The following is a 14311-nucleotide window of genomic DNA, read 5'->3' as shown; positions in this document are numbered from 1 at the left end:
TAAAGCAGTAAGTTCTCTCTTTGAATTTGAAATAGTGTCTTCCAAGGTAATTTTAGGTGAAAAGATGTGAAAAGCAAGTGAATGAAAATCAGAGGTACACAAATTTTAAAAACCTTATGAACACAGTATAAAGCTTGTCATGCTAAAATTATGCACCTAAAATTTTACCACCGGAACAGACACATGCAAATGTAGGCATTACCTGAAGAAAATCCTCTAGGAATCCATTTATAGCCACATATGTAAGATGGCAGTGCTGATTGTGAGTTGCTTTGATTTATTTGAAGAAGCACAAGAAAGTGTATGCAGCCAGCTCGGCAAAATACTAAAGATCCTCAAGCCAAATGCTACAACAAATCAAAGTTAATATCTCATGTTAGTATGACGGCAATAGCACACGTGCCTCTGGGCACTGCATCAGCAAATTAAATCGTCTAAGAACAGGGCCCGGCTGCAGCTGTTCAAGCACAAGCAAGTGGTTACATGCATGCCAGGAACACCTTGTCTCAGGTGAGATTCAGCTTTCATTGGTGGCCTTGTTTGTCTCCAGAAGGCACAGAAGACTTTTGCCAGTCTGGCCAACTATTTGCAAAAGGACGGGTCAATTTTCCTATCAGTGCTACTCTCAGTTTGAATACACTGTGAGAATCTTATATGTAGATAGTGAACCATGCAGAGTGTAAAGTCTGTTTAAAACACTGACTTCTGTGTAGTCTGCCGCATTTTGTTTAAAAATGTTCGAAGGAGACTATAATTTTCATGAAAATCAGCCAGCCAGTATTTTAACCCATTTCTGGAGTTCAAGGCCGATACAACCTTCATACACATAATATTCAGTACGTGCTTCTGTAACTCAGTCAAGGACAACTTACTGCGCTGTTCCCATTTGCTTCCATATACTGACAAAATCAAGAAATTCACAGTTGCACTGAGAAAGATTATGGAGACGTGCAATTTCAAAACTATTAAAGACTTGCACAAATTGCCCATAAAATAATAATGACTAAACAAAATATTCAGATACAATGTAATATGTTTGTTTATTTTCTTCAAATCCAATTTGTAAAGGTCCCTTTTTAAACAAAACAAGAACCAAAAAATCAACACAATTCATAAGGTTTATCCCATTTACCATATTCCTCCCCACTCTTCACTTATCGTAACACAAAGCAGCAACTTATATTATTAGTGCTCATATAGTGCACTTATATGAATTTTGATTTGTGTATTAAGCTTTAAATACAATGTATTTTCCGTGAGCATAGCCCAAAGAGTACACAACATTACATTTTCAAAGCATATGTTAAAAAAAAAGGACAATAAATGTATATTCAAGACAGTCAAACTCAAATATTTTGACTTGGCAAATTCTATAACAAGTAACAGCAATTTTAAACCGTGTACAAAGCAGAACAGTGCCAACATGCCTCCGGTCTGTGAGCTATGGTAAAATATCAAGCGTACATATAAAGGAGAGAAGCCAAAGAAAACCGCCACAAATTCAGAGCTAACCTGAGGCACACCCAACTGCGACTGAACAAAGGCAGCCCACTTCCCACTCTATAATGCAAAGAGCCCAACAACAATGAAAAGCACTTCTACGCTACAGAAAGTGAAACAGTAACTTCTTCCAATTTTGTCTCTGCATTTTTAAACAACTTGTTCAAAAAATTTAAAGATGAACATCTAATTATACCAAAGAAATGTACAAACTAGAAAGTCAGAGAAGCTCCAGAAGATTGCCACTTTCAACCTTGCATAGTGATAGCTGGCATTGATATTGCTACCATAGCTTCAGCAGAAGATATGGAAAAGAAAAATCTTTACTTCTAAGTGATGCACATACGTTAACATTTTCTTCACAGAATTCAGTTAAACATGGTTTTAATAAAAGGGAAAACAGCTCTAAAAAGGGAAAGATAGTGTTCACAAGCTTAGAAATAAAAAAATACAAAACCAGAACATTCCATAATAAAAAAATGAAAATAATAAACATTCCATCATAACAGCACCTATTTTATCACTAAATAAGCCCTATACATGCAACAAACTACAACTATTGTATAAGGCTGTCAAATTAAAGGTTTACTTTTCATATAAACAAAGTGTAAAAATAGCAATAAGTTGCAATCTTCAAATTTAATGCTATGTGAGGATTTTGTCCCCCAGTTTCATTTGGTAGCAATTTCAATATGCGTTTGATATAAAGATCATTCATCTAGGAACCATGATACAAATACATTGTGCCTAGGACAGTATTGTCATATCTCTGTTCAACCTTGACAGAGTTGGAATGCTCAACAACACTACTAAGTTCGGGGATGCTTTCAGCAGTATCCCCAAAACCATGATAGTGTCCATAGTGCAAAGTATCCCCCGGGTCTTCCACCCACGAGGGCCGGTTAGAAACACAGCTACTTGGGCTTCCGTTCAGATGCAGAGATCCACACATATCGGTGGAATTATTCATGGCTTTTTCGGGTTCCTCGGCGCTGTTAGTGGTATGAATTCGATGCCTACTGGGAGAAGTTATTCCAGGAATTATTCCGTTAGGTGTTAATGTTAAACACTCCTCATGCCTGGTATCCATCCCACTGAGCTGTTGTGCGGCGGTGAAATCCAAATGTCCATTGATGGCACATCCATTTGTCAGTGCATTCAATATGGAGCTACTGCTATTCATATCTGCATTAAGAAATACACCTGTCATCAACAATTAAGAGTAAATTGAAATACATCAAAATGTCTCCACTATACTTCACTTATTTAAAAAATGCTTCCATACACAGCTTTGAAAATAAATCTACCCCTTCTTTATTTATAACAATATAGGTAGTTCAAAGTAATGAGAGCTGACTAGTAAGCTTGTAGCTTGGATTCTTACGTTGAAAATGCAACTATCTATCTACATTCAATGTGTAAATATGCCTATATTAATCTTTGCAAAGACAATGTGAACTTCTCCAAATTTTTTTCATTTAACTGTACGAAGTAAGTGTGGCAGACAACATTCTGGGCAGTGTTTTGAAAGGTGGAATAAAAGGCGTCTTTCCACCTTAACCGTAATGCCCTCTTGGGACGAAAGATTATGTACATAAAAGAACTGAGTATCTGTGAGAGGGCGAAGGTTTTTTTTTATTTTTCAGCTGTAATTTATCTGTTGCTTTTTTGTTTTTCTTTTTAGTAAGAACTCTCACGGTACAGTAGACACTGAAATAGGTCAAATAAAGAAATGTTATGTTGGGATGCTAATATAAAATGTTTCAAAGTTCCTTTATTCAGAAAGTACTTCAATTTATCAGCTTGCTAGATAACATACTAGGCAGGTTTGTATTTAATGATATGTTTATAATAACATCTGTACAATCCACATGCAAAATGCCATACAATAGCAACAGCAGAGTGCACAGAAGACTAAAAAAATTAGTAGTAGGAAACAAAATTCTAAAAATGTGCATGCAAAAACCACTGACAACTGTTTTAAAGCAATTTCTTCTTTGAATTTAGTAATTAGTACAATAGTTTTTATTTCCATAAACAGATTTCATCAGTATGTCTGAAAGGTATGTTTTTGCAGTGGTACTCAAAGTACTAGCACAAAAAATGGGTAATATATTCTGCCTTAAAAATGCCTACCAATAAAGGACATCTAAAATGTACATCTATATTGGTAAAGATGAGCAAGGCAAATGCAGAAACTACAGACCTATATGGTGACATTTAAAGGTTTTACATTCTGTTATTATCCTTGGATACATGCACATATGTTTACGTATACATGAATGCATAAACCTACGTGCAAAACAGGATTGCATTTACTGTGTATTACCAATTCGAAGTCAGTAAGTCTGTTGGTAACCTCCCACATTTGTAAAACATGGGGTTCCTGTTGAAGTGACGCATAATGAGTACCACTGTTTGACAAGGAAGTATCTGAAGTTTTGGTTCTCTATTAGTCTTTCGCATGAATATTACTTGAAATACGGTTGACGATACTGATACTTCACATACAGCAATACATAATGCCAAGAAACGTGTTCGATTTGTTACTCACTGGATGTACTAACTGGAGTTTCCTGTTTAGTCCCTACATGAGTTAAAATAATCACATCAGCTGAGCTCACTACCCACAAATTGTTATTGAAAGCGGAAAAAAAAAAACCCAAACCCATCAAGACATCAAAGCTAATATCTGAGTGATGAAAACGCACAGAAGGAATTTCATATAGTGTTTATTAACTGAAAAGTGCAAAATTTTAACTGTTTAAAAATAAATCCTTATAGGCTGACTTTGCCAAATCAAATTTAATAGAAATGGCACTACTGTTAGTTAATATGCAAAAGTAGGTAATGAATAGTTCTAGTGATAATTATAGAATGTTTTTATTTGTTAAAAGTTAGCACCTATAGTAATAGAGTATATTTATGAAAGACAATCATTTTTTCCTAAATAAGAACACTTGGTAATTATCACTGGAAAATATCAGTCTACTTTTAAAGTACTGATTATATATTTATTTATTCCTAATATATTAAAATATCTATTAATTATCATTCCCTTTGGTGAATCTGATCTGTGGTATAACCCATAAACATATTTATCACAGAAGAAATGAAAGTAAGAAATTAATTTCTGAATGTAATAATGCACTATCATAGTAATTCCATGCCTGTACCTACGAACTGCATGGAAAAATCTGACCCAAGATTGAAACTCTATACACATCTTGGGGTTACCAAAAGCATCTTGATTAAGCAGCCCTTAAAAAACTTGAGCATTAATATTCACTAATACTAGTAACATTTTGAGTGTTTCGTGAAGATCGGTACAAAACACAAAAAACTGTTTTCCAACGTACGTTAGCTCCAAATACTAGTTTAAGCTCTGTGATGTCCAGTCTTTCACTTACATAACGAAAACCCCATAGCAGTATCCGGCACTTAGACCACTGTGTCTGAACAAATTCTGAACACATGGTATATGTCTGGACTATTCTTTATAGTATTTGTTGAACTATTTTGAATATAGTTTAATTGTAACGTACGTTAATTTTCAAAGCTATATAAGCACTACAATATGTTTCCCTATCAGCTCTTATTAGCAATTAAATCTATTCAATGGAAATGAAATGAATAATTTAAATTATTTCTGAATTTCCTTTAACCTGAAATTATAGCAACTAAAAGCAAGGCACAGCGTAATACAAGCCTCAGGTTAAAAGTGAAACAGCCATTATGGATTTCTGTTTATCTGAAATAATAATAAACTACTAATAAATCTATTCTTTCACCATTACAATATATTGCATGAAACAGCTGATTTTAGATACCTACTAAACCCCCAATATAATGGGTGTTACAGCAATACAATAGTTTTCAAGACTCCAGACAACAATGTGCAAAAATAAAGGACTAAGTTTTATACTTAAATTAAAAGTAAAATGCATATTGATTCTTGCAACGACAAGGAGTTTGCATTGCAGAAACAGTGTATATTTCAATTTCTTTTGGTCCAACAGAAGTACTCTCCTGTTGTTTGGTGTCTTCAACCATTTGAATGTTGTTGTAGTTAACAGGAAACTGTCCACTCCCACCTGATACAACAGCAAACTCTCTATCAACGTGCATATTGTCAGCATCGTCCTCAACTCCATTCATCATTGGTATTAAGCCATCAAAGCTGTAAGCTGATAAAAAAAGAGTCACGTTTAGTCACCGGTGCACACTTGAAAACTCAGCCAACAAACAGATGAGTACTTTGATTATCAAAACAAAAGCTTTATACAACGAAATGTAGATTTTTCACATCTGAAAGCTTCTGACATGTTTGAGATTCCAAATGCAGAATAAGCAAATGCTAAGTACTTGCACATTCATTTTAATCCCTCAAAATGAAGAATTACCAGTGTATCTATCAGACTTTGCACCTACATACCAAACTACTATTAGTCTGATGTACTAACAGATTGAATAAAGAGCAATTTAAGTTAGTCATATTTAGGCTTTACAGCTAGTGTGCCCAACAGAGAAAAAAGCAGTCTCTACCCCACATTTGTCTACTGTCAGTCTGGACTGTTCCCTCTTTCACTCCCAAGGGCCAGTTCCCAGCAACCCACCCCCTATTCATACCACACTGCTCGAGGGATCTGTATAAGAGCTGAACAAACGGATCTGTCTTCTGAGAAAAGGTGGCAAGTGGTTAGACTGCTGTGGGAAATGCTTTCGTAAGCAAGACGGGCTTGACTTCACTACCTCTTATACCTGCCACCCAAAGTGCTGCTCCAGTACTATCCCAGCAGACCCTGCACTGCTCTCACACTGACATTAACACACCTTCCTATATACACTGCACACACCTTTAATATTATAAAGGATTACTTTAGTAGACTAGCTCTCATTACCTTGGGCCCAACCAAAATTTTTGTAAACTACTCGTTTTTAAAGAACTTTAAGCAATAGCTATAGTGTCTCAGGGCCAGAGATCACACAGGGCTTAAAGGAGACCAGGGTCATTGTATCAGTGGGTTTCAAACTACCCTAAACCAGGAAGGGAAAGGCATTTTTTCCAGTTACCTAGAGGAATATGTAAGTGCACTTTCATGCTGGCCAATTCGAGGGTACACCTGGCAACACCCTCCATTCCCACCTCACAATGATCACCTAAGAGCAGCCGTCCTGAGGCTTGTGATACTGATATAGTCACCCACCAGTTGTGTACAGCAAGACAATACCGTGTGTAGCCTGTACAGCACTGTGCAAAAGCCAACCTGCCAAGCGCCGTGAACCAGAAGGGCTAGGATTAGGGCTGCTGCAAACAAACCTGTGTGTCCAGTTAACCTGGTGTGCACCATCATCATTTGACCCTGTGCACCACCCTCTATCAAGCAGCCTGGGAAACAGTGTGAAACTTCTGGAATTGATTTCAGAAAAATGGACATAAAGCTCAGCTCATGTTTCTAAGTCAAAAACTATTTGGTTTCTATTCTGAAAGTGGCCGCTGATTTACTTAACTTGTTAAGTTCAGCTTCAGCCTTTGGAAGATATTTTTGCATTGCATTTGAGAGGGTAATTAGTTTGTATCACAGTGTATGACATTATCAGTGTTGCCTAATTTTGAGGCTGAAGGTTTTTTTAATACTATGCACCCCATAGCAGATACATGTGTGTGCATACAAACAAAATTAACTGTAAGTAACACCCACCCACTGCCCTGTTTAGCTATTCCAGGACAAAGGGCGAAGCGCAGCTTAAGTATTTCTCTTCTTTCACCTCTACTGCTTACAGGTTCTTATAAGGGGCATATACTGTGCCTGATCACAAGAAGTAGGTTTTTTTAAAAGCAGTGATTGTTCTAATTTGGGGTATGGCCATCAAAACCTGACTCATCCCTGCAAATACAGGTTGTCCAGTCTCTGACATCTAGAATATGCTGTACAAATAGTCTTTAAAGGACAACAGACCAGTGTGGTTTTGGTAAGGGCAAAATTACCACAAAATTGGGCTTGTTTTGTAAAAAGGCTAGCTAAGCACAAAGATGTACTGGAGACTTCTCATTACTCAGTTCTGTTGCTTACAAAGTACCTCAAGAACAGTGATTCATTCTCACTCCAACAGACTTCTTATATTGATGATAGATATTACTGATGCTGATGTCTTTGAGGGCAGACATGTCAGATTAGAAACTTCAACTTCTGCAGTTGGGATGCATCTCTTAATTATTCTAAAGATCTTCAAGCAAATATAGTGAAGCTTTTGGCTTTGTTTGCAAAGGTCTTAAATCATACTGGTAAAAATTTCAAAATTACCTACTCTGATTGCTTCTCCGACATCTCTGTAACTGCTTAGATCTAACTTACCCACTACACCAACTGTTTATGCTGAAACGTAATGCAGATACTGCTATTTCATGACAACATATAGAAAATAGCTAGCCCAGTGCCACCCCCACAGATTGTGAGGAAATGCTACCTATTGACCTGATGGAACCATTTCCTGAAACTAAAAGAGATTGCTGGTTAAGAACGTTCAGAAGGAGTAACTCACAAAAGATATGTATCTTTCACTTCAAGCAGGGCCTTCTGGTAACAGAACATGAATGCACTGAAGACATCTTTCCGTAGCATTTATGGGCATCTGTATACTGCCTAAGTTTTCTCATTCTATGTAGCTATACTTAAGGATGTTATTCCTGAAAAGCAGTCTTACATTTAATTGCATAGGCACTCTCCTCCATCATGAAATTATTTATAGTTTAGACCAACTACCTGAAGTAACATATCCCATTTATGACTGGCTATGGAGTAAACTCTTAAGGCCTCTGATCCTGGTATAGTTGAAATGGTGGCTGGATAGCAAGTACTAAAGGAAATACTAGAGTGTCAATATTAATGTAATTTATGTTGTCCGTGTCATATTCAGAAACCTTGTTTTGGTCTCATGATTTGGTCTCTCGCTATCTGGAATTAAGCACTGCTTGACCCCATTTTATCTGGCCCACTGAAAGACACATCTGTTAGAATATAAACTTTAACTGAAGAAAGTCTTCAATGAAGACCTACAGAGTCCTTTGCCTGATGCTAGACACCAGAAAAAGAAACAAGGTTTGAGTGCAGAATGCTGCATTCTTTTTAATAACAATTTAATGGGATGACCAACAAAAAGGAAGAAGATATGCTCTACTGTGTTATTCAAGATTTCTTCATAGAGCCACCAAAAAGTATCTTTGAGGTTGTAATATCGCATCATTGCTGGCAGAGGAAGAAGCAGTAGCCTCAATGCACACGGTGAATAGGAGTTCTTAAGGTCATTCTTGACTTACATCCTCCTGTAAGCTATCAGTTCTCCTTGGAACATGATCCTGGAAACTTAACATAATCCCTCTTGATTTGAGAAACCTTTTTGCATTACATTTCTTTCAACCATCCTATCTAACAAACAGTTTTTGAATTGTGGATTAATCCTGAAGTTGAAAATTACCATCTGAAGATCCAGGCATCTTTGTGAATTAATGCAACATATTTGGCTCTCCTGAAGGAAAGGAAATTTGAGGATGGAGTAGAAGCTAATTTCGGCTCCTACTCCTCCACATATTATTCTTGGCATCATGTAAGTTTAGCATTCTCTGGAAATAGAAATTTCTGAACACACCAAGATGATGACAGGGAGAACTGGGATCTTGTGGCATGGAATAATTGTATTCATCTGCTTCTTGTATTGAAATGTAATTTAGGTATGTACGTGAGTTTGTCAATAATAGTCAACATCCACTCTGAAAGGCTTTTAAAATGTTTATTTTCCTTTCTCAGCAACAGTATCACCCCATCCCTTTTACCTCTGGGGTCTCACCTTCCGTTCTAGCCTTCTTTACTCCAGCAGACTCCGTATCTTCAAAGGATCTCTTTCGACTTGTCCCACCACTGAACGGATTGGGACCTGCATTCTGATGAACCCCATTTAAGGTGCCATTGCTATAGAAACGATTCAGGTGACAGTTCTGGAGGTTCAAGAGAAACTGGGCACATTCTTGGAAGCCCTGGGTATGTGCAAGGTCTGCTGCTGTCAGGCCACTGGCATTTCTCAAGCTGTACAATACAAAGAAACTGAATTACACTCATTCATCACGCTAGCTTGCTGCTGCTGCTGCCCTTACTGACTATCTATCTGTTGGTGATGAGAGAAAACATACACTTAGCAAATTTCCATTAAGAAATTAGTTATCAATCAGTTTTATAACTAACTTAACTTTTTGCACATATATCTGGCTTCTAAGCAAAATTTGGGAGACAATACACTTTTAAATAAAATCAATATACTATGTGCCTTAAAAAAAAACCATCTTCCTATTTAAACTTCTCAAAATGCTTTATTCTAAAATAGTCTGAAGTATCTGATCTTTACATAAACTTCAGACTAATTTAAGCCTTGAATTTTACCACCTTCTGCAGTTTATTCTGCATTCTATCGCTTTAACTTGAGCAAAAGATCAAATACTCAAAACAAACTTAACATGACTTGGCAATTGTCCATGGCATTCTGGTTTCTAAGGTAACAACATCATCACTATTCTTCCTAACAATAAAATATATACATATATAGGAAAAGATAGATAGATAAAGATGATATACTTAGTTATGCTTTGCTTATACTTTTTTTTTCTGGTTTGTTTCTCATTTCAAAGTGTGTGACATCATAAGTGCTGGGACTTGCTTTGTTATTTGAACCAAGACTTTTCCATGCATGAGAGAATGGCACTGGATTTTGAATATTCTGATGCATCAATGAGATTATACATGAAATCAAGTAGGACATGTAGAAATGTAATTTGAAAGAGTGCTTATCACATGCATTTACACAAACATACAGCATGTCTGTGCTTAGAAATATAGCCTAACTTCGTAAGGAAGTGCATAAAAGTGGAGACAAGAGGGCCAGAAATGACAAAACTAGATTGTGAAGCAAAAGATGCCACTAAATCTTTTGTAAGTTTTTTCTGCCTTTCCAGACAGATCTAACTAATCCGAAAATTGAATTTTTGTTTCTTGGCTTCAGTAGTTTAGACAAGTCCATTACTTAAAAATCCAGAAACAGACCAGCCAACAGAATAAGAATTCAGAAGATTAACTGACCCGATCCTGTTGAAACTCAGACAAAGTAGAAAACAACTCACTCCTGGATCATGCAAAGAAAACAAAGAACAAAGCCCAGATTTGCTTCCTACATCACTACAACTTATTTGCTGTAAAAATAAGACTAAAAAGTCTTTAGAAACTGGCTTATAAATAGCAAGACTAATTCCATAAATGGATGCTGCTGGATTACATAAAATTTGAAAGATTAAGTCAAAATACTACAGAATCAGAAAAACCATTAGGCTAGATCAAGGTAATTTCATTCCATATTACCATATTCTAAGTCACCATTTACTTGGACTACTAGTGAAAATCCAGAGAACAGCAGCCAACTGTAGAAGACCAAAAAGCCTAGTTAGTCAAAAGAAATGAAACCTCAAGGTAGAGGTATTAATTTTGAATACCTAAAAGATAGCTGCAAAGAGAATAATCCGTTCTGTGCGTCCAGGGCAGGCAGTATATGAATGGGATTAACGTGAACAAAGAATGTTTGAAGTTAGGCATTAGGAGAAAGATTCAGAGTATAAAGGTTGCTGAATCTCCAGAGGGTTCTCTTGAACCCCTTGTTTTAAGAGCAGACTTTGATTTCAGAAATTCTGCAAAGTACAGTCAATTCTTTCCCATGCTGAACTAGATGGCCTGTTGAGGCCCCTGCTAACCAACATTCAATGCTCTTTTAATAGTTCTAATTTACCTGTGTAGCATACAGATGTAACACAAAGCAACTACAACTTAAGAAACAGAAATTTCCAGATATCCATTCTGGTCAAAAAGAATAGTTCAGTTCTCTGAAATTACTTTTAAGTTTGCGAGCTCCAAAAGGACAGTAAAGAAAATCTAAACAAGAGCAAATTAAAGTTATGCAAAGATAAAAATGACCAATATGATGTTGACTGACCACCTAATTCATTAAAACTTCAAAAGCCAAGTAATTCTATTACTTAGCAAATGTTATTGAACAGTAACTGCTTTGAAGAATGGACTGTAAGACAGACTACAGTTAAGTCACCACTTCCCAAAGGAATGTCGATATAAGTTGCCAGAGGCATCTGAAGATGTACAGACTAAGATGCAAGTCTGTAAGGTTACATGACCAAACTCTGAGAAAGAAAAGTTAAGTTTCCCAGAAACAAATGAACTTTAAGTTACCGTTTGTCAGATTTTAAAATGTAATGACCTTCGATATTTTTAGATCTGTCCCCATCTACTCCTGAACAGCTTACTCTTAACAGGTAGACAAAGATGTACTTGTACAGGAGCATTTTGGAAATACTGCACAGGTTTTCCAAGGTACTCAAGCACACTGGATATAACAGTCTCACTTCAGAGAGTTTAGAAATGTCTCTCAAAAATCTGCATCTGAATTTAGCCTATCAATTTCAAGAATTTCCTGTGTTCAGAAGTTAGTAATGAAAAAAAGAGAGAGAAAAAAAAAGTCAAAGGAGATTACAGGATCTAGATGACTCCAGAAACTGGTTAGCCAACTGCTATGAAAGAGAACACAACTTAAATTCTCTCTGCTCTCTCTCAGTGGGAACACTAATTTGAGTATCTTTTCTATATACAGTTGTCAATTTCCATTATTTTAATTGAAGTTTGATTATTCTGGGACTTTCAAATCCCATCAAATTTCAGCTGAACTGTCTTGCATTCCAATATTAATGGGAAGGAAAAAAGGAGAAGTTGACAAAATTGGCAGAACCTCTTAAGTCTCACTTTCTCAAGAACAGGCTAGAAAGATAAAAAAGACTTCTTTAGCTGATTTTTCTAGCCTTCTCTAGGAAGAAGAATCTGTCAGTGGTAACACAAAAGGCAGCAAGAACTAGCTGTGCTATACTAGTTCATCCTAACAAAATGCAAGTAATCCAAGAAAAAATGGCTAACTCAATTTGCCACATGCACAAAGTAGTAAAGAAAATGATCTTAACAGGTATCACAGAGTTCTACCAGACTGGAACAGTTTTATGTTATTTCCACAACATGTAGAAATACTACTATCACTGTGAGGATTACAAGTGCATAACAGAAAAATAGTCTTATACAGTCCTCCTAGAAATCCTGGAGTACTTGAATGAATCAAAAAACTAGGACATCTACTAGAACATTCTTTAAAAGTGCTAATCTGGACTTGGGAGTGGAATCACCCTGTTACAGCAGTAGTTACAAGGACCTGGGAACATATCTATTACTAAATCTGCCATGTATGGTCTACCTCAAATGCTGCCAAATGTCTGAAAATGAAGCAGCTACCTCAGCTTAGCCCATGAGCTAAGAATATAAAAGTCACTATTTGAAACAGACTCCATTATAGGAATTAAAATAGAAATGGTTCACTGTCCCAACTACATGAGACTAAGGAGTTCAATCTCTTATGTGTAATCCTTATGTCAGTCCTTGGTTATGAACTGCAATTATATGTAAACTGACTATCAAGTGAAGAGAAGGAGTAGTAGTAACTGAAGATTCATTTGCCTGTTAAGTAGACTATAATATGACATGAACTGCATGGTTAAAAAATAAATAAATCAACAAGCAGGAAACTCAAAGAGGTAATCACTATATTTAAGCAAATTTTTATCTACTTCAGTTATTAGACATGTCCCTTGAAAGGTATTTCTCTTCATTTCTCACAGCTGCCTACATAAAGAAAAAGGATTTGACTAAGTAAAGGATATAACAACTAAAAACAACTTCAAGACCCAAGCTGTGAAAGAAAAATCAGTGAAAATAAAAAATATGTAAACCGTTGGACAACATGGATGTAAATACCTCAAAATTTCACCTCTTGAAAAAAAAATCTTCTTTTCCACCCATCCTCTGTATTTTGTAAGTTAAAAATCCCTTCAGTACTAGTTTTGATCTTTTACCCTAAACACCTTGAATAGAGGAAGCTGCAAAGCTCAGAACACACTGTTTGATATTAAATCTTCAGTCAAGCTGCCCTTTCGTTACTGCTAATCACACAGCAAATATGACAGCTCTATTTCTGTAACTGCATTATTCAGAATTTAGAAACAAGGAAATTTCCTGCAGGTTTTTTAGGTGGTTTGTTTTTTGTTTTGTTGGGGTGTTTTTGTGGGTTTTTTGGTTTGGGGCTTTTTTAGGGTGTTTAATTCTTTCTTTCCCCAACAAAGATGCCAAACTTAAGGACAAGCTTATGTTTCTTTTCAGGGTTTTTCTCTAAGCTAGGCTACTTAGCTGAAACAAAACTAGGCAAATAAACTACATAGACTGGTATTTTTCAAAGATGATCTTATGAAGGAAGAAGCTACAAGTAAGGAAGGTGTGAAAGGATGGAAGAAAGTCTTAAAGAAATCAGGCTAAGCCTTGAAAAGTTACATGGGTTTTATGATTAGTCAGTCTTTTAATAAATAGTATTTATTGACTTGGTGCAGTATTTTCTAAAGGTTGGCCTAGTTACTGTCAAAACAGACAGCTGAGCTCCAAAAACTTAATTCTCTCTCTCTCTCTCTCCAGTAAAAAAAGAAAAAGTAAAAAACCAAAGACATCTCTGAAGGAGGTCAGTCCAGCTACAGGAACAGGTGGAAAAACTGAAGAAAGGACACTGAAAACATAATTCCCTTTTTGGCACCTACTCCAGACAGGAACATACATGAAGGCTTGAACTGACAAATGGGAGAAAAATTCCTTACTTAACTTTACACCCAGGACTGAATACAGTT

General features: G+C 36.2%; 1 protein-coding gene across 8 annotated transcripts in view; it reads right to left on the bottom strand.

Annotated features, from left to right (window-relative positions):
- Window positions 1-1015: 1015 nt before the first annotated feature.
- Window positions 1016-14311, bottom strand: part of ANKRD10 (ankyrin repeat domain 10) — a 38226-nt gene continuing 24930 nt past the window's right edge. For 7 of the 8 annotated variants that reach the window (XM_074815287.1, XM_074815289.1, XM_074815294.1 and 4 more), the window contains 3 exons: window positions 9346-9581; window positions 5595-5687; window positions 1016-2703 (listed from right to left, as the gene is read on the bottom strand). In XM_074815287.1, the coding sequence (XP_074671388.1) occupies window positions 2219-2703; window positions 5595-5687; window positions 9346-9581 (814 nt within the window). In that variant the 3' untranslated portion in view covers window positions 1016-2218. The remainder of the gene's footprint in view (window positions 2704-5594; window positions 5688-9345; window positions 9582-14311) is intronic. The other variant, XM_074815288.1, reaches the window with a different exon arrangement.

The sequence above is a fragment of the Strix aluco genome, chromosome 2 (genome assembly GCF_031877795.1).
Source record: "Strix aluco isolate bStrAlu1 chromosome 2, bStrAlu1.hap1, whole genome shotgun sequence".
NCBI classification, from domain to species: Eukaryota; Metazoa; Chordata; class Aves; order Strigiformes; family Strigidae; genus Strix; species Strix aluco.
The sequence above is the reverse complement of the archived record's forward strand: the minus strand, read 5'-3'. Positions and strand labels throughout refer to the sequence as shown.